The 21,782-nt window shown below is 41.1% G+C and overlaps 1 protein-coding gene across 1 annotated transcript in view; it reads left to right on the top strand.

Annotated features, from left to right (window-relative positions):
* ARHGEF4 (Rho guanine nucleotide exchange factor (GEF) 4) overlaps positions 1-21,782 on the top strand; it is a 190,211-nt gene that overhangs the window by 52,548 nt on the left and 115,881 nt on the right. Inside the window, exons 3-5 of the mRNA XM_010838116.1 lie at positions 4,572-4,698; positions 20,167-20,276; positions 21,455-21,652. Coding sequence (XP_010836418.1) covers positions 4,572-4,698; positions 20,167-20,276; positions 21,455-21,652 — 435 coding nt within the window. The remainder of the gene's footprint in view (positions 1-4,571; positions 4,699-20,166; positions 20,277-21,454; positions 21,653-21,782) is intronic.

Here is a 21,782-nt window from a genome sequence, read left to right as displayed (position 1 = left end):
CTGCCATATGACCCAGCAATCCCACTGCTAGGCATACACACTGAGGAAACCAGAATTGAAATAGACACGTGTACCCCAATGTTCATCGCAGCACTGTTTATAATAGCCAGGACATGGAAGCAACCTAGATGTCCATCAGCAGATGAATGGATAAGAAAGCTGTGGTACATATACACAATGGAGTATTAACTCAGCTATTAAAAAGAATACATTTGAATCAGTTCTAATGAGGTGGATGAAACTGGAGCCTATTATACAGAGTGAAGTAAGCCAGAAAGAAAAGCACCAATACAGTATACTAATGCATATATATGGAATTTAGAAAGATGGTAACAATAACCCTGTATGTGAGACAGCAAAAGAGACACAGGTGTATAGCACAGTCTTTTGGACTCTGTGGGAGAGGGCGAGGGTGGGATGATTTGGGAGAATGGCACTGAAACATGTATAATATCATATATGAAACAAATCTCCAGTCTAGGTTCGATGCATGATACAGGATGCTCGGGGCTGGTGCACTGGGATGACCCAGAGGGATGGTATGGGGAGGGAGATGAGAGGGGGGTTCAGGATGGGGAACACATGTACACTCATGGCGGATTCATATTGATGTATGGCAAAACCAATACAATATTGTAAAGTAATTAGCCTCCAATTAAAATAAATAAATTTATATTAAAAAAAAAAGAATAGTTTGAGGATAGATATTAAGTCTTCTTTAGATGTTGAAGCTGAAACTCCAATACTTTGGCCACCTGATGCAAAGAGCTGACTCATTTGAAAAGACCCTGATGCTGGGAAAGATTGAAGGCGGGTAGAGAAGGTGATGACAGAGAATGAGATGGTATCACCAACTCAATGGACATGAGTTTGAGTGAACTCCGGGAGTTGGTGATGGACAGGGAGGCCTAGCGTGTTGCAGTCCATGGGGTCGCAGAGTTGGACACGACTGAGCGACTGAACTGAACTGAAATGTTTGGTAGAATTCCCCAATGGCTTGGCAAATAAAGATTCTGCCTGCAATACAGGAGACACAAGGGGTGCAAGTTCAATCCCTGGGTCGGGAAGATCCCTTGGAGGAAGGAATGGCAACCCACTCTAGTATTCTTGCCTGAAAATTCCCATGTACAGAGAAGCCTGGAGGGCTACAGTCCAAAGGGTTGCAAAGAGTTGGACATGACTGAATGACTAAGCACACACACAGAATTCTCCTGTGAAGCCTTCTAGCTTTGGACTTTTGTTTGTTGGGAGTTTTTGACTACCAATTCAGTTTCAATACAAATAATCAGTCTGTTGAGATTATCTGTTTCTTCCTGATTCAATCTATGAAGATTATATGTTTCTAGGAATTTATCCATTCCTTCTAGGTTATCCAGTTTGTTGGTATGTAACTGTTCACAGTATTCTCTTATGACAAGTTGCAACTTGTCATCTTTAATTTCCAAGTTAGTGTATTTGGATCCTCTTTTTTTCTTTTTTTAAATATCTATCTATTTATTTTTATTGTGCCAGGTCTTAGTTCTGGCATATGGATCTTTAGTTGTGGCATGTGGGACCTAGTTCCCTGACCAGGGATTAAACCCAAACTCCCTTCATGGGGAAAACAGAGTCGTAGCCACTGGCCACTAGGGAAGGCCCCTCTCTTTCTCTTAATGAGCCTGGCTAAAGGCTTATCAATTTCATTTATCTTTTTTAAAAACCAGCTCTTTTCATTAGTCTTTTCTATTGTGGGTTTTTTTTTAATTTAAATTTATTTATTTTAATTAGAGGCTAATTATTTTACAATGTTGTATTGGTTTTTTTTAATCTCTACTCTGATCTTTATTATTTCTATCCTTCTGCTGACTTTGGATTTTGTTCTTATATTTCTAATTCCTTTACATGGTAGGTTTGGTTATCTATTTCTCTTGTTTCTTGAGGTAAGGCTGTATTGATATAAACTTCCCTCTTGGGAACAGCTTTTGCTGCTTCCCATAGCCTTTGGAAAGTTGTGTTTTTTAATTTTCATTTGTCTCAGGGTGTTTTCTGATTTCCTCTTTCATTTTTTTTGGTTGACTTATTGGAGTTTTAGTACCATGTTTCTTAGTCTCTACATATTTGCATTTTTCCCACTTTTCTTCCTGTAATAGGTTTCTAGTTTCATAGCATTGTGATCTGAAAGGATACTTGGTGTCATTTCTGTCCTCTAATGTGCTGAGACTTGTTTTATGGACCAGCATGAGAACATTACATGTGCATGTGAAAAGCATGTGTTCTTCTGTTTTTGAATGAAGTCCAGTTGGTCTAATGTGTTATTTAATGTCACTGTTTCCTTGTTGATTTTCTGCTTGATGGTGTGTCCATTGATGTGAGGTGTTAAAGTCTCCCACTGTTATTGTATTGCTGTCAATTTGTTTCCTTTGTGTCTGTTATACAGTGCACTGTTGTTAGCTGTAGTTACCATGCTGCACCTTACAGGACTTATTTTATAACTGGACGCTTGTATCTTTTGGCTCCCTCATCCAGTTTGCCTACCACCTACTCCCTGCCTTTGGCTATTTTGTCTCTATTAGCTTGACTTTTCTTTTCTAAGATTTCACATATTCAATACAAGTAAGATCATACAGTCTTTTTTTTTCTTGTCTGATTTATTTCACTTAGCATAATGCACTCAAGGTCCACCCATGTAAAATTTTAATTTTAGCTATTTTCTCTTTCAGGTCTAATGTTTCCATTGTATATTATTTTGTATTTTCCTGCCATTATTTTCAATTCATTTCAAGAGTGTTCACATGCACTTCTTAGCGCACAGTTATATGAGCTTCTTTAAAATCTTTTATAATTCCAACACTGTGTCATCTTGGTGCTGGGCTCTGTTGATTGTCTTCCCCTTATAAGCTGTTGACATTTTCATAGTTCTCTGTATATCAAATAATTCTGGCTTGTATCTTGGACATTTTGAATATTACATTATGAGCCTTAGTTTCTATGAAGAAGAATAATTAGGTTTTTCAAGTAACTGATCCAGTTTAGGGTAAAAGTTCTTACTGCCCTGCAGGAGCTCTGTTTGTTATGTCAGTTAAAATTTTCAAGGTGTTTTCAGTGTTATTTCGATAACGTGGATCACTCTGTGGCTAGTCTGAGACTTATAAAATGGTCCACTCCATAATTTTGTTCTCAAATTTTGGTTCTCAGTGACTTTAGTATTCTATTTAGGGTTAGATCCACACAAGCACGGTTTGGGTATAAGTCCAGGAGATCATAAACAACTTTATGGTATCATTTCTTGATCTTTTTCTTTTCTGTATTCTTCCAGACACTTCTTGGCTTCCAGGAGCCCCCCTTTGCCTGCATTTTTGCCTGCATTTAGTGGCTTTCATTTTCCCAGTCTGCCTTATGCTTCCTGTAACTGTGTCTGCCTCTGGAGCCAAGTGGCAGGAGAGCAGAGTGGGAAAAAAGGAATAGGGCTTCTTCCCACATGCTCTTGGGGCTACGTTTCTCCTGGTCATAAAGAATCCCCTTCCTCAGAATTTTAGGGGCCTTCCTGGCCATCACTGCCATACGTACTGATATAATAAGATTTCCTGGGAGTCTAGGGTGGAAGTAAATGATAACATAGAAGATTTCCCCATTTATTCATATCCTCAGGGTCCCTTTCCCCTTTCTGCAGACTAGAGAAGACTTTTTGGAGTACGTTTGGTCCATACTCAGTCTTAAGCTGCTATTGAGGTCAAGAACCACAAACAAAAAAAGGTAACTCACCACAGGATTAGCTTAGTTTCAAATACTGGCTTTCTACTCCAACCCACATGCTATTATTTATTTATAGCCCTTGGGAAACTGACTTATACATCCTCCCAATGTTATTAGTTGCATTCAAAATGAGGAGATGGAATGAAGTATTGTACTCCCTAATCCTTGTTTCTATATTTATGTTTCCATAAATCACTAAGAGAATTTTCTAAGCACTGTTTGCTTACTTTGTGTGGAATACAAAAGAAAATGGAACATTTATATGATTAATACCCAAATTTTAAGTAAATTTGATAACTTTATAAAGTAGACAAAATCTGGAGGGACCAAGTGTATTTCTGGATAATGGGGTGATAAAGAAAGGGACAATATTCTTGCTCTACCAAGCCCCCATGCAATACTGGTCCTTACTGTCTGAAGGGTAGAGCTATGAGGTGTAAGAGTCTTCATGGGTTGCATTTTAATTAAGCACCCCTGCAAGAATATAGCTAAAACAAAGTCTTGCTTTGGAGAAATGTCAGGCTGTGTGGGCTGACCAGCTGGTATAATTTGGGGTTTGGAGACCTGCTGACAGTCCTCATTTCACATTGTTGAATGACAACCTGTTCTGCCATGGTTGCCACATATGGCTGTACAGATTGCAGACTACTGATTCCAAGAGAAACTTTTCTTTTATCATGGATTTTGAAGTGAATGGCACTTCCCTGAGCTGTATGCATTTTGGCTGCTTGCTCTGCTCACAGCAAAGTCCTGGGCAATTAGGAAAATCAGAATGTGGCAATGACAGCATGCTCTCTCTTTTTTTCATTTACTCTCTGCCTCTTTTCCTTTTCTCCCAGTGTTGGAGGAAGATGATCATTACCTCTCCAAAGTCTTTGAACCTCCCTGGAAGAAGCCATCCATTCTCGCAGAGTGCCCCGACAGGATTGAACCACATGGGCTGGCCAGAGCCCACACCTGACATTGGTGAGTTATATGACTCTGTCTTTTCTTTTTCACACTCCAGTGTCCTGACAAAAAGAACAAGACGTGAGAGCATGTTGTTGACAGCTGTGTTTGCTTGTCTGGCATAAGTAACTTGAGTGTGAGAAATAGATCACTGTCTTTAACACTTTCAATTAGGAAGAGGTCCCTAGTACCCATATAAAGGAATTCTTGGCTTGAGGAAGATTTCGTTATTGAATTCCTAGACCTGGCTCCATTCATTTATTTTGAGCAGAACTACTGACCATTCCTTGAGACTTATAAAAGGGTATAACTTACAGAAGAAATAATTACAGAGAGAGTTGTCTAATCCAGTGACGAGGCTTGGGTGTTTCCCCTTCTCGGGGACAAGGCTCTTGAATTTTGTGGCAGTCTTTCTGAGTCCCTTTTCCAAGTGAAGTGAAAGTCGCTCGGTCGTGTCCAACTCTTTGCAACCCCATGGACTGTAGCCTGCCAGGCTCCTTTGTCCTTGGAATTCTCCAGGCAAGAATACTGGAGTGGGTTGCCATGCCCTTCTCCAGGGGATCTTTCCAACCCAGGAATGGAACCCAGGTCTCCTGCATTGTTGGCAGATTCTTTACCAACTGCCCTTTCCCAAAAACTATGGCAAAAGCATCATATCATCATATCACATATTTGTCCATAAAAGGGCTGATTTTTGTGCCAGAAGGAAACTGGGCCCCAGTGAGAGCCAGGAGTTGGTGATGGACAGGGAGGCTTTGTGTGCTGCAGTCCACAGGGTTGCAAAGAGTCAGATACAACTGAGCAACTGAACTGAACTGAACTGAGAGCCAGGATGCAGCCTCTTCATGTACAGCCACCACCCTTCCTGAACTTAACCCAGGAACAGCTGGACATGATGAAAATGCTCAAAGCTCTGAGTACAAGGACAGATGTTAGATCTCAGGTACAGATTACGTTAGATGGAAACCTTATGGTTTAGAGGCATCCAGCTGATTGAAGGAAGAGGCCAAATATGGTGCATGCATGCTAAGTCGCTTCAGTCATGTCTGACTCTATGTGACCCTATGGATATAGCCTGCCAGGCTCCTGTGTTCATGGGGTTCTCCAGGCAAGAATACTGGAGTGGGTTGTCGTGCTCTTCTCCAGGGTATTTTTCTGATGCAGGGATCAAACTTGCTTCTCTTATGTCTGCTGCATTGGCAGGCAAGTTCTTTACTACTAGCACCACCTGGGAAGCCCAAATATGGTGCTTAAGAAAGGATAAATAAGAATAAATGCGTTAGACAGGTTTGGAAAAACAAAACGGCTATACATATCAAACATGTACTTTTCTAGACTTGGGGATGGGGACAGGGTGGGTATTCAAGGATGTCTGTAGTTTGATCCTATTGGAGCTAAAGACCTGTAGAAAGCCAATGAGGTTAGCAAAAGATGATATGGCAGAGTAGTGAGTGAGTCCTGATCATTAGAGCATGGACTATGCTGTGCTGATGAGTCAGCTCTGATGCAGACATGAGACCTGACCTCTGAATCTGACTAAGTGCATACTGGGTGCTGGTCCTGCAGGAGCTGGCTACTCAGATGTTTAGCTACCATGATTGTTTTCCATTACCAAATGTCTGTGCTTATGCTACATTGTACAGTGGGCTTTTATTCCTCCCCAGATAAGATTATAATCTCAAATTTACCGTAAGCAAAGTCATGAAAATGGATTTGACAGCTGCTGAAAGAATCCTTTCAAAGAAAAAATAGTTCTAACATAAACTCTTCATTAAGTCTCGGAACAGTTTAGAGGCTTATGGAAGCGACAGTAACAAGTAAGCGTAGCATTTTTCCTGGGATAATCCTTATTTTGGCTCTTGAAATGAAACATTCTTACAAATTCATGCTTAATAATCATATTCCTCTTATTTCGGGGCCTCATTTGAATTAATTAGCAGATGAATTTATTGCAGAATAAGAGATTTTTAAAAGCCTCTGTGACAAGTTGCACAGCATACCCATGCCAAGGACACTGCTCTGAAAGTCAGAAGTCAGGGCTCTGGCTTTAGCTGTCTGTCATATAGGGGTGAGAAATTGGGCACACCCCTCCATTTCTCTATCTCATACTTCTTTTTACATAAAAAAGTATAAATCTTGTATTCACCAGATTAATATGAGGGTTAACCTGGGGTCTGTAAATATTTAGCTTAGGAAAGCTTTCATTTCTTTAATTATTTCTTCTACTCCAACTTTTATATTCCAAACTTCTGGAATTTCTTTCTAACCCAGATTCTATCCCTAGAATCTCTCATTATTTTTATTGTTTTATCCTTTTCCTCACGGTTCTAGGAGATATCTCAGTTTTATCTTCAACCTTGTTTTTCTGGTTTACCTCATCTACTGTTCATTGTGATTCAGTGATGTTTTTAATCTCCATGCAATCTTTCCAATGTCCTCTTGAATCTTCTTAAAAAACAGAAAGTTGGGAATTTTGTAAAATTTTCTGTTGATGTTTTATAAATCCATTTCCAAGTTCTATGCTTTTCTTTTAACTGGTAACTTTTTTACAGGTGAAATTTCTCTATTTGCTTATCTTTATAGACATCAGCTCTTCCCCAACAATGGCTGGTTGACAAGTAGCACTGGAGACATCCTTTCAGAGATTGTTATAGGTTCCTTTTAAATTTCAAGCACAGCTGAAGCAGGAAGTTAAGCTTCCCTATAATGTGTATCACAGGTTCCATCACCTGGAGTGAGGGAGCTTTAAGCAGTCCCAGTGAGATCTTTGCCTCTTTTCAGAACTTAGCTATGTTTCATAGAGTAGTCAAGAATTAGCATGATGTGTGAGCATGCCACCTTCTGCCCCACAGACTGGTGCCCAAGATAAAGTCTACTACACTCACTCCTCTCTGAGTGGAATCAGCAGGTCCAGATATGACTCTGTGAGCCCCAACATGATGACCGCACACAGCATCACATAAAGCCCTCTGCACCTGCAGAACATTTGTTGAAAAGACTATTTTTCCACTTTGAATGGTCATGGCCCCTGTAGTTGATCATAGATGTATGGATTTATTCCAGGACTGTCAGTCGTATTCCATGATCTATGTCCATTCTTGTACTAGTAACCACACTGTCTTCTTTACATTACTCTGTAGTAAGGTTTGAAATCAGGAAGTGGAATCTCCCTACTTTACCCTTCTTTTTCAGGAATGTCATGGCTCTTTTGAATCCCTTCTAGTTCCATATGACTTTTAGAATCAGTTCAGTCATTCAGTCGTGTCCAACTGTTTGTGATCCTATGGATTACAGCACTCCAGGCTTCCCTATTCATCACCAACTCCCAGAGCTTGCTCAAACTCATGTCCATCGAGTTGGTGATGCCATCTAACCATCTCATCCTCTGTCGCCCCGTTCTCCTCCCACCTTCAATTATTCCGAGCATCAGGGTCTTTTCCAGTGAGTCAGTTCTTCACATCAGGTAGCCAAAGTATTGGAGTTTCAGCTTCAACATCAGTCCTTCCAATGAATATTCAGGGCTGATTTCCTTTAGGACTGACTGGTTTGATCTCCTTGCAGTCCAAGGGACTCTCAAAAGTCTTCTCCAACACCACAGTTCAAAAGCATCAATTCTTTGGGGCTCAGCTGTCTTTATGGTTCAACACCCACGTCTTTACATGACTACTGCAAAAACCATAGCTTTGACTAGATGGACCTTTGTCAGCAAAGAAATGTCTCTGCCTTTTAATATGCTGTCTAGGTTGGTCATAGCTTTTCCTCCAAGGAGCAAGCATCTTTTCATTTCATTGCTGCAGTCACCATCTGCAGTGATTTTGGAGCCCACTGTTTCCATTGTTTTCCCATCTATCTGCCATGAAGTGGTGGGACCAGATGCCATGATCTTAGTTTTTTGAATGTTGAATTTTAAGCCAGCTTTTTCACTCTCCTCTTTCACTTTCATCAAGAGGCTCTTCAGTTCCTCTTCACTTTCTGCCATAAGAGTGGTGTCATCTGTGTATCTGAGGTTATTGATAGTTCTCCTGGCAATCTTAATTCCAGCTTATGCTACATTCAGCCCAGCATTTCACATGATGTGCTCTGCATCTGATGGGATTCTGATGAGGATTGCACTGAATCCGTAAATGAGTTTGGGGAGCATTGTCATCTTAACAGTGTTGAGTTTTCTGATCCATGAACATAGGATTTTTTCCCATTTATTTAGATCTTTTGTTTCTTTCAGTGACAGTGTGTCATTTTCAGAATACAAGTTTATACTTCCTTTGAAAATTAATTCCTAAGTATTTTATATAATATTTGATGCTTTGAAATGAAACTGTCTTCTTAATTTCATTTTCAGAATGGTCACTAAAAATGCATAAAATACAATTGACTTTTGTATCAGTCGGTTCAGTTCAGCTGCTCAGTCGTGTCTGACTCTTTTCGACCCCATGAATCACAGCACACCAGGCCTCCCTGTCCATCACCAACTCCCGGAGTTCACTCAGACTCACGTCCATCGAGTCAGTGATGCCATCCAGCCATCTCATCCTCTGTCGTCCCCTTCTCCTCCTGCCCTCAATCCCTCCTAGCATCAGTCTTTTCCAATGAGTCAACTCTTCGCAAAAGTGGCCAAAGTACTGGAGTTTCAGCTTTAGCATCATTCCTTCCAAAGAAATCCCAGCACTGATCTCTTTCAGAATGGACTGGTTGGATCTCCTTGCAGTCCAAGGGACTCTCAAGAGTCTTCTCCAACACCACAGTTCAAAAGCATCAATCCTTTGGCACTCAACCTTCTTCACAGTCCAACTCTCACATCCATACATGACCACAGGAAAAACCATAGCCTCGACTAGACGGACCTTTGTTGGCAGAGTAATGTCTCTGCTTTTTAATATGCTCTTTAGGTTGGCCATATCTTTCCTTCCAAGGAGTAAGCATCTTTTAATTTCATGGCTGCAGTCACCATCTGCAGTGATTTTGGAGCCCCCCAAAAATAAAGTCTGACACTGTTTCCACTGTTTCCCCATCTATTTCCCATGAAGTGGTGGGACCAGATGCCATGATCTTAGTTTTTTGAATGTTGAATTTTAAGCCAGCTTTTTCACTCTCCACTTTCACTTTCATCAAGAGGCTTTTGAGTTCCTCTTCACTTTCTGCCATAAGGGTGGTGTCATCTGCATATCTGAGGTTATTGATATTTCTCCTGGCAATCTTGATTCCAGCTTGTGCTTCATCCAGCTTGGCATTTCTCATGATGTACTACCCTGCATATAAGTTAAACAAACAGGGTGACAATATACAACCTTGACATACTCCTTTCCCAATTTGGAACCAGTCTGTTGTTCCATGTCCAGTTCTAACTGTTGCTTCCTGACCTGCATACAGGTTTCTCAAGAGGTAGGTCACGTGGTCTGGTATTCCCATCTCTTTCAGAATTTTCCACAGTTGATTGTGATCCACACAGTCAAAGGCTTTGGTATAGTCAATAAAGCAGAAATAGATGTTTTTCTGGAACTCTCTTGCTTTTTCCATGATCCAGTGGATGTTGGCAATTTGATCTCTGGTTCCTCTGCCTTTTCTAAAACCAGCTTGAACATCAGGAAGTTCATGGTTCACGTATTGCTGAAGCCTGGCTTGGAGAATTTTGAGCATTATTTTACTAGCATGTGAGATGACTGCAATTGTGCGGTAGTTTGAGCATTCTTTGGCATTGCCTTTCTTTGGGATTGGAATGAAAATGGACCTTTTCCAGGCCTGTGGCCACTGCTGAGTCTTCCAAATTTGCTGGCATATTGAGTGCAGCACTTTCACAGCATCATCTTTCAGGATTTGAAATAGCTCAACTGGAATTCCATCACCTCCACTAGCTTTGTTCATAGTGATGCTTTCTAAGGCCCACTTAACTTCACAATACTTTAGATACATATAATTTTATACAATTACTTTTTAAATCAGTTAAAGGAAAAAAAGGGGGGAAAAGAACTTATAGTATCTTTTATAAATACATAATTACCTTTACTAGTGCTCTGTTTTTGTTCATATGCATTTGAATTGCCATCTAGGGTAACTTGTTTTCAGTCTGAAGAACTTGGGTATTTCTTGTAAGTTGGGTCTCCTAAAACAAATTTTCTAAGAGTTTATCTGAGAAAGTCTATTTGCCTTTGTTTTTGAAAGAAATCTTTGCTGGATATAGAACTTTCGGTTGAGAGGCTTTTTTTTTTTTTTCCTCTTAGTAATTTTATTATTATACCACTTCCTCTGGCCTCTACAGTTTCTGCTGGAAAGTCAGCTGTTAATCTTTCTGGGGTTCCCTTGTAAGTTATATATCATTTTTATCTTGCTGTTTTCAAGATTTTTCTCCTTGTCTTTTGCTTTCAGCCTATTTAGGATGATGTGTCTCTTTTGGGGTGTCTTTCCATTTATCCTACTTAGAATTTGTTGTGCTTCCTAGACATGTTTGTTTTTTGTTTCTCAGTAAATTTTGGAAGTTTTCAACTATTATTTCTTTGAGTTTTTTTCTCCTTTCTCTCTCTTCTCTTTCTGGGACTCCTGTTATTTTGGTGTGGTTAATGGGGTTCCTCCATCTACTCGTGGCTGGGAAAGGAGGGCCCTGCCTGGTACCCACCTTTAAGAAATCCTTCCACCTAACAGTGACAGTGCTAGGGGATTGTTCATTATTTCTCTGAGACTGTATTCTTTTTTTCACTCTTTTTTCTCTCTGTTCTTCAGTTTGCATAATCCCTATTTATCTCTGCAGGTATGCTACTTCTTTTTTCTGTGATTCAAACCTACTATTGAGACCTTCTGGTGAATTTTTAATTTTAGTTACTGTACTCTTCAACTCTAGACTATCCATTTTCAAAAAATAATTGCTATTTATCTATTGATATTCTCTATTTGCTGCAACTTGTGTTTAAAAAACAAATTTCAACTGAGTAAATTTGAAGATCTATTTGCCTTTGTTCAATTATTCATAGAAGGGAAAAAAGTAGAAACAGTGCTGATTTTATTTTCTCAGGCTCCAAAATCACCGTAGATGGTACTGCAGTCATGAAATTAAAAGATACTCGCTCCTTGGAAGGAAAGCTATGACAAACCTAGACAGTATATTAAAAAGCAGAGACATCACTTTGATAACAAAGGCCTCTATGGCCAAAACTATGGTTTTTCCACTAGTAATGTATAGATGTGAGAACTGAACCATAAAGAAGGCTGAGTGCCAAAGAACTGATGCTTTCAAATTGTGGTGCTGAAGAAGACTCTTGAGAGTCTGTCAGACAGCAAGGTGCTCAAACCAGTCAACCCTAAAGGAAATCAATAGTGAAGCTGAAGTTCCAATACTTTGGCCACCTGATGCAAAGAGCTGACTCACTGGAAAAGACCCAGATTCTGGGAAAGATTGAGGGCAGAAGGAGAAGCAGGTGATGGAGGTTTGAGGTGGTTGGATGGCATCACCAACTCAATGGACATGAGTTTAAGCAAACTCTAGGAGATAGTGAAGGACATGGAAGCCTGGCATACTGCAGTCCATGGGGTTGGAAAGAGCTGGACACAACTTAGCAAGCGAACAGCAACAATAATTCATGAATCAGAATAGCATCCCACCAAACAAGTAGAAAGGAGTTTCTGAGGAACTGCACAAGTTGGAAAGTTTTTATAGGTAGAAAGAGGGTAAGACAAAGAAGTTAAAAGAATAGATTGTTTCAGGCACTCTGTCTATCAGATCTAATCCCTTGAATCTATTTGTCACTTCCACTGGGTAATCATAAGGGATTGGATTTAGGTCATACCTTAATGGTCTAGTGGTTTTTCCTACTTTCTTCAATATAAGTCTGAATTTGGCAATAAGGAGTTCATGATCTGAGCCACAGTCAGCTCCCGGGCTTGTTTTTGCTGACTGTATAGAGCTTCTCCATCTTCAGCTGCAAAGAATATAATCAGTCTGATTTTGGTGTTGACCATCTGGTGATGTCCATGTGTAGAGTCTTCTCTTGTATTGCTGGAAGAGGGTGTTTGCTATTACCAATGTGTTCCCTTAGCAAAACTATTAGCCTTTTCCCTACTTCATTTTGTACTTCAAGGCCAAATTTCCCTGTTACTCCGGGTGTTTCTTGACTTCCTACTTTTGCCTTCCAGTCCCCTATAATGAAAAGGACATCTTTTTTGGGTGTTAGTTCTAGAAGATTTTGTAGGTCTTCATAGAACCATTCAACTTCAGCTTTTTCAGCATTACTGGTTGGGGCATAGACTTGGATCACTGTTATATTGAATGGTTTGCCTTGGAAATGAACAGAGATCATTCTGCCATTTGTGAGATTGCATCCCAGTACTGCATTTCAGATTCTTTTGTTGACGATGATGGCTAGTCCATTTCTTCTAAGGGATTCTTGCCCACAGTAGTAGATATAATGGTCATCTGAGTTAAATTCACCCATTTCAGTCCATTTTAGTTCACTGATTCCTAAAATTCGATGTTCACTCTTGCCATCTCCTGTTTGGCCACTTCCAATTTACCTTGATTCATGGGCCTAACGTTCCAGGTTCCTATGCAATACTGTTCTTTACAGCATCCTACTACTTCCATCACCAGTCACATTCACAACTGAGTGTTGTTTTTGCTTTGGCTCTGTCTCTTCATTCCTTCTGGAGTTATTTCTCCACTCTTCTCCAGTAGCATATTGGGCACCCATCAACCTGGGGAGTTCATCTTTCAGTGTCCCATCTTTTTGCCTTCTCATACTGCTCACGGGGTTCTCAAGGCAAGAATACTGAAGTGGTTTGCCATTCACTTCCCCAGTAGACCATGTTTTATAAGAACTCTCCACCATGACCCATCCATGTTGGGTGGCCCTACATGGCCTGGCTCATAGTTTCATCAAGTTAGACAAGGCTGTGGTCCATGTGATCACTTTGATTAGTTTTCTGTGATTGTGGTTTTCATTTTATCTGCCCTCTGATTGATAAGGATAAGAGGCTTATGGAAGCTTCCTGATGGCAGAGACTGACTCAGGGGGAAACTGGGTCTTGTTCTGATGGGCAGGGCCATGCTCAGTAAATCTTAAATCAATTTTCCGTTGATGGGTGGGGCTGTGTTCCATCCCTGTTGTTTGACCTGAGGCCAAACTAATGGTGGAGGTAAGGAAATAATGGTGACCTCCTTCAAAAGGTCCCATGCACACTGCTGCACTCAGTGTCCCAGACCCTGCCGCAGGCCACTGATGACCCTAACCTCTGCCAGAGATTCCTGGACACTCAGAGGCAAGTCTGAGTCAGTCTCTTGTGGGGTCACTGCTCCTTTCTCCTGGGTCCTGGTGCACACAAGGTGTTTTCTGTGCCCTCCAAGAGTCTGTTTCCCCAGTCCTGTGTAAGTTCTGGTGGCTCTGTAGTGTGGTTAATGGTAACCTCCTCCAAGAGGGCTTATGCCATACCCAGGTCTGCTGCACCCAGAGCCCTTGCCCCTGTGGCAGGCCACAGCTGACCCATACCACCACAGGAGAAACTCAAACATTCAAATGCAGGACTGGTTCAGTCTCTATGGGGTCCTCTGGTGTGCACAAAGTTTTGTTTGAGCCATCCGAGTGTCTCTGCCAGGTATGGGATTTGATTTTAAACTCAATTTCACCACTTCTACCATCTTGCTGGGGCTTCTCCTTTGCCCTTGGATGTGGATATCTTTTTGGTGGGAGTATCTTTCCTGTCAACAGTTGTTCAGTAGCAAGTTGTAATTCTGGAGTTCTCCCAGGAGAAGATTAACACACGTCCTTCCACTCCACCATCTTGCAAACCTGGAAGCAAAAGGCAAAGGAGAAAAGGGAAGATATACCCATTTAAATGCAGAGTTCCAAAGAATAGCAAGGAGAGATAAGAAAGCCTTCCTCAGTGATCAATGCAAAGAAATAGAGGAGAACAATAGAATAGGAAAGACTAGAGATCTCTTCATGGAAATCAGAGATACCAAGGGAATATTTCATACAAAGATGGGCACAATAAAGAACAGAAACGATCAAGACCTAACAGAAGCAGAAGATACTAAGAAGACGAAGCAAGAATACACAGAAGAACTATACAAAAAAGATCTTAATGACCCAGATAACCACGATGGTGTGATCACTCACCTAGAGCCACACATCCTGGAATGTGAAGTCAAGTGGGCCTTAGGAAGCATCACTACAAACCAAGCTAGTGGAGGTGGTGGAATTCCAGTTAAGCTATTTCAAATCCTAAAAGATGATGCTGTGAAAGTGCTGCACTCAGTATGCCAGCAAATTTGGAAAACTCAGCAGTGGCCACAGGACTGGAAAAGGTCAGTTTTCATTTCAATTCCAAAGAAAAGCAATGCCAAAGAATGCTCAAATTACCACACAGTTGCACTCATCTCACACAGTAGCAAAGTAATGCTCAAAATTCTCCAAGAGCACGGCATCAACTGTATGTGAACTGTGAACTTCCAGATGTTCAAGCTGGATTTAGAAAAGGCAGAGGCATCAGAAATCAAATTGCCAACATCTCCTGGATCATCAAAAAAACAAGAGAGTTTCATAAAAACATCTACTTCTATATTGACTGCGCCAAAGCCTTTGACTACGTGGATCACAACAAACTGGAAAATTCTTAAAGACATGGGAATACCAGACCACCTTAACTGCCTCCTGAGAAATCTGTATGCAAGTCAAGAAGCAACAGTTAGAGCCAGACATGGAACAATGGACTGGTTCCAAATCAGGAAAGGAGTACATCAAGGCTTTACATTGTCACTCTGCTTATTTAACTTATATGCAGAATACACCATGCAAAATGCTGGGCTGGATGAAGCACAAGCTAGAATCAAGACTGCCAGGAAAAATATCAATAACATCAGGTATTCAGATGACACCACCCTTATGGCAGAAAGTGAAAAACTAAAGAGTCTCTTGATGAAAGAGGAGAGTAAAAAAGTTGGGTTAAAACTCGACATTCAGAAAACTAAGATCATGGCATCTGGTCCCATCACTTCATGGCAAATTGATCAGGAAACAATGGAAACAGTGACAGACTTTATTTTGGGGGGCTCCAAAATCATTGCAGATGGTGACTGCAGCCATGAAATTAAAAGACTCTTGTTCCTTGGAAGGAAAGCTATGACCAACATAGACAGCATAGTAAAAAGCAGAGACATTACTTTGCCAACAAAGGTCTGTATAATCAAAGCTATGGTTTTTCCAGTAGTCATGGATGGATGTGAGAGTTGGACTATAAAGAAAGCTGAACCCTGAAGAATTGATGCCTTTGAACTGTGGTGTTGGAGAAGACTCTTGAAAGTCCCTTGGACTGCAAGGAGATCCAACCAGGAAATCAGTCCTGAATATTCACTGGAAGGACTGATGCTGAAGCTGAAGCTCTAATACTTTGGTCACCTGATGCGAAGAACTAACTCACTGGAAAAGACCCTGATGATTTGAAGGCAGGAGAAGAAGGGGATGACAGAGGATGAGATGGTTGGATGGCATCACTGACTCAATGGACATGAGTTTGAGTAAGCTCTGGGAGTTGGTGATGGACAGGGAAGCCTGGCATGCTGAGTCTATGGGGTCGCAAAGAGTCGGACACGACTGCTCAACTGAACTGAACTGGAGTTTGCTCAGACTCAAAGCCAATGAACTTAAACTAGTTTTAATACTGAATATTTTCTCAGATCTCATGAACCTGAAAAGCGTTTGTGTTAGTTTATAATTCTCAGAGCTTATAATTCTCAAACCCTTAATTTGTGCTTGTTTGTAAGTGCTTGTTTGTTTTTAAGGCAATTAAATAGAGCTCTTTTTACAAATTAATTTTAGTAATATCATCCAGAGGTAGGAAATACCACACATCAACCACATATATATTAGGTTGGTGAAAACATAATTGCAGTTTTGGACTGTAAATTTCAAATCATTATAACTAGGTTTAATCATATCTTTATTAATCAAAATAGGAACCATTACAATCAATGTATTTTTGCCAGTGAGAAATAAATTTGTTTATTCCTGAGGCAGAAAAATCTATGCTTTGGATTTTTACAAATTTTGACAAACACTTGGTTTTTGACGAACACTTGGAAAGCATTTTTTGCCTCTTCCTGGTTGTGGAAGTGTTTTCCCTGCAAAAAGTTTTTGAGATGCTTGAAGAAGTGGTAGTCAGTGGCATAAGATTAGATGAATCTGGCATCTAAGGCAAAGCTTCAATGCCCCATTTGTTCAATTTTTGAAGTGTTGGTTGTGTGATATGTGGTCAGGCATTGTCGTGGAGAAGAGTTGACCCCTTTCTGTTGACCAACACCAGCTTCAGATGTTGCAGTTTTAGGTGTATCTCATTGATTTGCTGAGCATTCTTCTCAGATGTAATGGTTTCGCTGAGATTCAAGAAGGTATAGCAGATAAGACCAGCAGCAGACAACAAAACAGTGACCATGACCTCTTTTTGGTACAAGTTTGGCTTTTGGAAGTGCTTTGGAGCTTCTTCTCGGTCCAACCACTGAGCTGGTCATTCCCAGTTGTTGTATAAAATCCACTCTTCATAACATGTCACAATCTGATTAAGAAATGGTTCATTGTTGTTGCATATAATAAGAGAAGATGACATTTCAAATGATAGATTTTTTAATTGCAGTCAGCTTGTGAGGCTTCCCAGGTGGTGGTAGTGGTAAAGAACCCACCTGCCAATGCAGGAGACATAATAGATGAGGGTTTGATCCCTGGGTCAGGAAGATCCCCTAGAGGAGGGCAAGGCAACCCACTCCGGTAGTCTTGCCTGGAGAATCCCATGGACAGAGAAGCATGCTGGGCTTCAGTTCATGGGGTTGCAAAAAGTTGGACATGACGGTAGCAACTTAGCACACATGAGGCATCCACTTGTCAAGCTTTTTCACCTTTCTAATTTGCTTCAAATGCCAAATGACCATAGAATGGTCGATGTTGAGTTCTTCACAACTTCGTGTGTAGTTATAAGAGGATCAGCATCAATGATGGCTTGCAGTTGGTCATTATCAATTTCCAACTATCAAGGCTCTCTACTCCTTTGCAAAACTTCTTAAACCACCATTGCACTGTGTGTTCATTAGTAGTGAACTAATGTGTTGTTGAGGTTGCAAGCTGTCTCTGCTGCTTTATGAACCATTTTGAAATCAAATAAGAAAATGATTCATATTTGCTTTTTGTCTAACATCAGTTCCATTGTCTAAAATAAATATAAAATAAACAGCAAATAATAAATTATTAGCAAAAAATAAATAAATCAAGAAATGTACATTAAAATGATATATACCATAACCACAATTTATTTAGGAATGTATTCCAATATCAAATGGCAAAGCTCAACAATGCAAAACTAAAATTACTTTTCACCAACCTAATACAGACAGAGAAACATACAAATGCAAACAGAGACCTCATAGCTTCGTTTTAAAATTTTAGTTACCAGACATATAGAATGATGTAAAAATCACTATTTATAAAAGAACAATTGGAATAAGTTCATCTGTTTCAGATAGCTAAAACTTTCTTGGCTAATATTTGTGGAGAAGACACGTTATTTTTCATTTCTCTAAATTCAAATGACCTTTCCCCTCTTTTATTCTCCAGATTAGAATTACCTCTCTGAAGTTTGTGATTTATATTTATTGTTTGTCCAAATGAAACCTGAGAAGACATTTGAAAGGATTTAATAACCCATCCACCTATTTTGGAATTTCTTTTTCTCTCTCTGTGCAATTAACTTAGGGGAAAAGGCCTTAGAAAAGTCCTGAAAGGCTGTGAACCTTGGCTTCCATTTTGGCCAAATTTCTGATCATAGAGTTCTTAAATCCTTTCAAACATCTTGTCAGATTTCAGCTGAGACAAACTAAATATTTCTGGTAGTTTGAACTAGATTTAAAGGTGTTCTCAAAGACAATGCAGAAGATATTATCCTAACAAGATCTTAGAGCCACTTCCAAAGATAGCCAAAAGGAAGACTTAGATAATGACGAACAAGAAGATGACAGTTGTCCCTGGGAGAGAATCAATAACCAGTATGTCTGGACTTGGACAGGAGGGCACATGAAATTTTACTTTCCTTTCTCAACTGGGCACTACAGACAAGGATTACCAGGATGAGCACTCAAATAAAAGAGGATAGAGGGGAGCGGTAGAAATCACATCAGTCTTGGGAACCCCTGGTGGTCCAGTGGCTAGGACTCCATGCTCTCACTGCCAAGAGCCCAGATTCGATCTTGTACCTCTTGTGTCTTTAATTTTTCATTAGCATTTTGCAATAGATATTTAATGAAGCTACTTTTTAATTCTGAAGCTTTTTGAGGTTTCTGCAAACCAATTAAAATAGGTTATCCCATTCTGCTTGATATAGGAACTCTTTACTTTTTTTTACAGGCTGTTAGGATTATATTTTATGATTTTTTAAACAGATGTGAGAGATATTAACAGCTAGAATCCATGGCTAAAAAGGAAGTATATAAAGTGTTAGAATAACAGTCATATGGAAATCATGTAGTATAATTGCTTAAGTTGAAAAAAATGAAGTAAAAGACAAAAGACCCGAGTTAAATTACATAATTGATATAAAAAATCTGTTATATCTATCCTATACTTGATTATTTTTGTATGGCTTTTAAAGATGCACTTGTTCTACCAGTTTTTAGTTGACTCTCACAGAATTTCTATGGGATGGAACTAATATTCCTTGCGACTTTCTCACTCCTTCTTTTGCAACTATATTTATTATTCCATGAAAATAAAGTTATATATTTAAAAATTTTTTTAAGTTTTCCATTATTTTATTACAGGATATTGACTATTCTGTGCCATAAGGTAAAAGCTTGTTGTTTATCTATTTTATATATAGTAGTTTGTATCCATTTGGAGAAGGCAATGGCACCCCACCCCAGTACTCTTGCCTGGAAAATCCCATGGATGGAGGAGCCTGGTAGGCTGCAGTCCGTGGGGTCGCTAAGAGTCAGACACGACTGAGCAACTCCGCTGTGACTTTTCACTTTCATGCATTGGAGAAGGAAATGGCAACCCACTCCAGTGTTCTTGCCTGGGGAATCCCAGGGACGGGGGAGCCTGGTGGGCTTCCGTCTATGGGGTCGCACAGAGTCGGACACGACTGAAGCGACTTAGCAGCAGCAGCAGCAGCAGTTTGCATCCATTAATCCCAAACTCCTAATTTATCCCTTTCCCCTTTGGTAACCGTAAGTTTGTTTTCTATGTCTGTTTCTGTTTTGTAAATAAGTTCATTTGTGTTGTATTTTAGAGTCCACATATAAATATTTGTCTTCCTCTTTCTGACCTACTTCATTAGTATGATATTCTCTAGATTCATCCATGTTGCTGCAAGTGGCATTATTTCATTCTTTGTCTTGATTCAGTAGTATGTATGTGGTATATACATAGTGGAATATTTCCCATGGTGGGGGCAGGGCAGCTACATCTCACTGCACAACTTTTGTCCCCTGATATGCCCTGAACCTCAGGTAGTAAGCCTTAATTTCAGCTGCCATCACCACTGTGGTCTTAAGAAATGTGGATCCCTTTTGCATACCAGAACTCAATGAAGACAGTAAGTGCTCTTTCCTGAACAGTAAATGCAAAGGCCCTCAGGCCGTAGCTGGAGTGCAAAGAGCAAGGGAAAGAAAGTGATGACAGAAAGTGGGGTCTTGCTGGACTTGGACACTTATTTTGGAGGGAGAACCCACAGACAGACTGGGAGGGTGTCTCCTGATCTGTGACTCATCCCTCCCACAGCAGTTCTTCCTACCTACAAGGGCTAGCTAGGTTCACAGGCCTCAACAGGACAACCAGACAAGAACACAGATGGTGACCCTCCTTGCAGAAAGCCTGCACTAAAGAGCAAGGGGGAGTCAGAGGAGGGCTGCCCTTCCCAAGGACAGCAAAGAATGGAGGGATGGGTGGGAAGTGTGCATACAAGGTATGGAATGATCAAGAAGGATTCCCAGAGAAGTTAACGGGGGAGGGGGCCTTCAAGGTGCAGATTTAGCTGAGTCGCCCTGCAATGCCCATCGATCGAACTTCCAAAACACTAGTATTGCCTTCTGTTTGCGCAGAGTTCTGTACTTTGTACATAAACGCTGCCATGCCATTGTCCCAGCCCCCTGAGTTGTTAGGGTGGGTATCATATGAAGAGATAACCCAGGGCCTGTAAGAAGAGGCGATGACATCTATGAAGAGGCAGGATCCCTTATGATACAGAGCTGGGCACACACATTGCTTAGGGAAGGAGATGGGCTACAGGAAATCGACCCCAAGTGGAGGGAAGCGGAGAGATTGACCACTTTTCCAGCCTTCACCCTACACCAGCTAGTATGCTAGGGCATGGCAAGGACCTCTCATTTCATCCTGACCATCGTTAATACTTATTCTGCTTTACAACCAGCTCCCTAGAGCTTGCAGGAGTGCTGAGCCTGGGAATGGGGCTGTGGGCAGCCCTGCTTAGCCCTTGTCAGTAGACACTGGGACGTCCTCTCACACTTCTCACTGATCGTCGCGCGTGTTTGGAGCAGTAGAGGTACCTCACCCTCCCACTAGGCACACTCCAAGAACCTACAGAATGCTCACGGGTATGTGGGAGAGTTGGAGGAAACGCTCCGTTCTCTAATCCCTGCCTCCGCAACAACAAAATTTGAAAAACCCTAGAATCCTTGGCTCTTGGCTCTATGCCATGTGCTTTGTGACTCCTATTTTCGATTGTACCTGTCACTGGACTTTGCCAGACACTTTCTAAAATTATTTGGCGTGGACCATGCCTCTACTTTTGATGGCAGAGCACCACCGCCATACTCCTGCTGGCCTGCTGGCCCGAGGGGCGTCAGTGCCGAAAGTTCCCCGCGCACCGCTGCGTGGCAGACCCGGAGAGGAGGGACACGACGCCACCAAGCGCGCTCCCCGACCCGGCTTGCGGGGCTGAGCGTGGCCTCCTGCCTACACTCCTGCCCAAGACGGGCAAGGACGCGTTGGATCCTGTAGGGGGAAAGCCAGCGCCCGCCAGCTCTCCTCACTGCCATGGATGCGGGGTGTCTGGGACGCCTCCTTCCAAGGATGCCCCAGTCCTAACCCAAGCGCGCGAATGCCGGCGGCAGGGCACGTCCCTGC

This window comes from Bison bison, unplaced genomic scaffold, assembly GCF_000754665.1.
Source record: "Bison bison bison isolate TAMUID 2011002044 unplaced genomic scaffold, Bison_UMD1.0 scf7180017864091, whole genome shotgun sequence".
In the NCBI taxonomy this organism is placed as follows: Eukaryota; Metazoa; Chordata; class Mammalia; order Artiodactyla; family Bovidae; genus Bison; species Bison bison.
The sequence above is the reverse complement of the archived record's forward strand: the minus strand, read 5'-3'. Positions and strand labels throughout refer to the sequence as shown.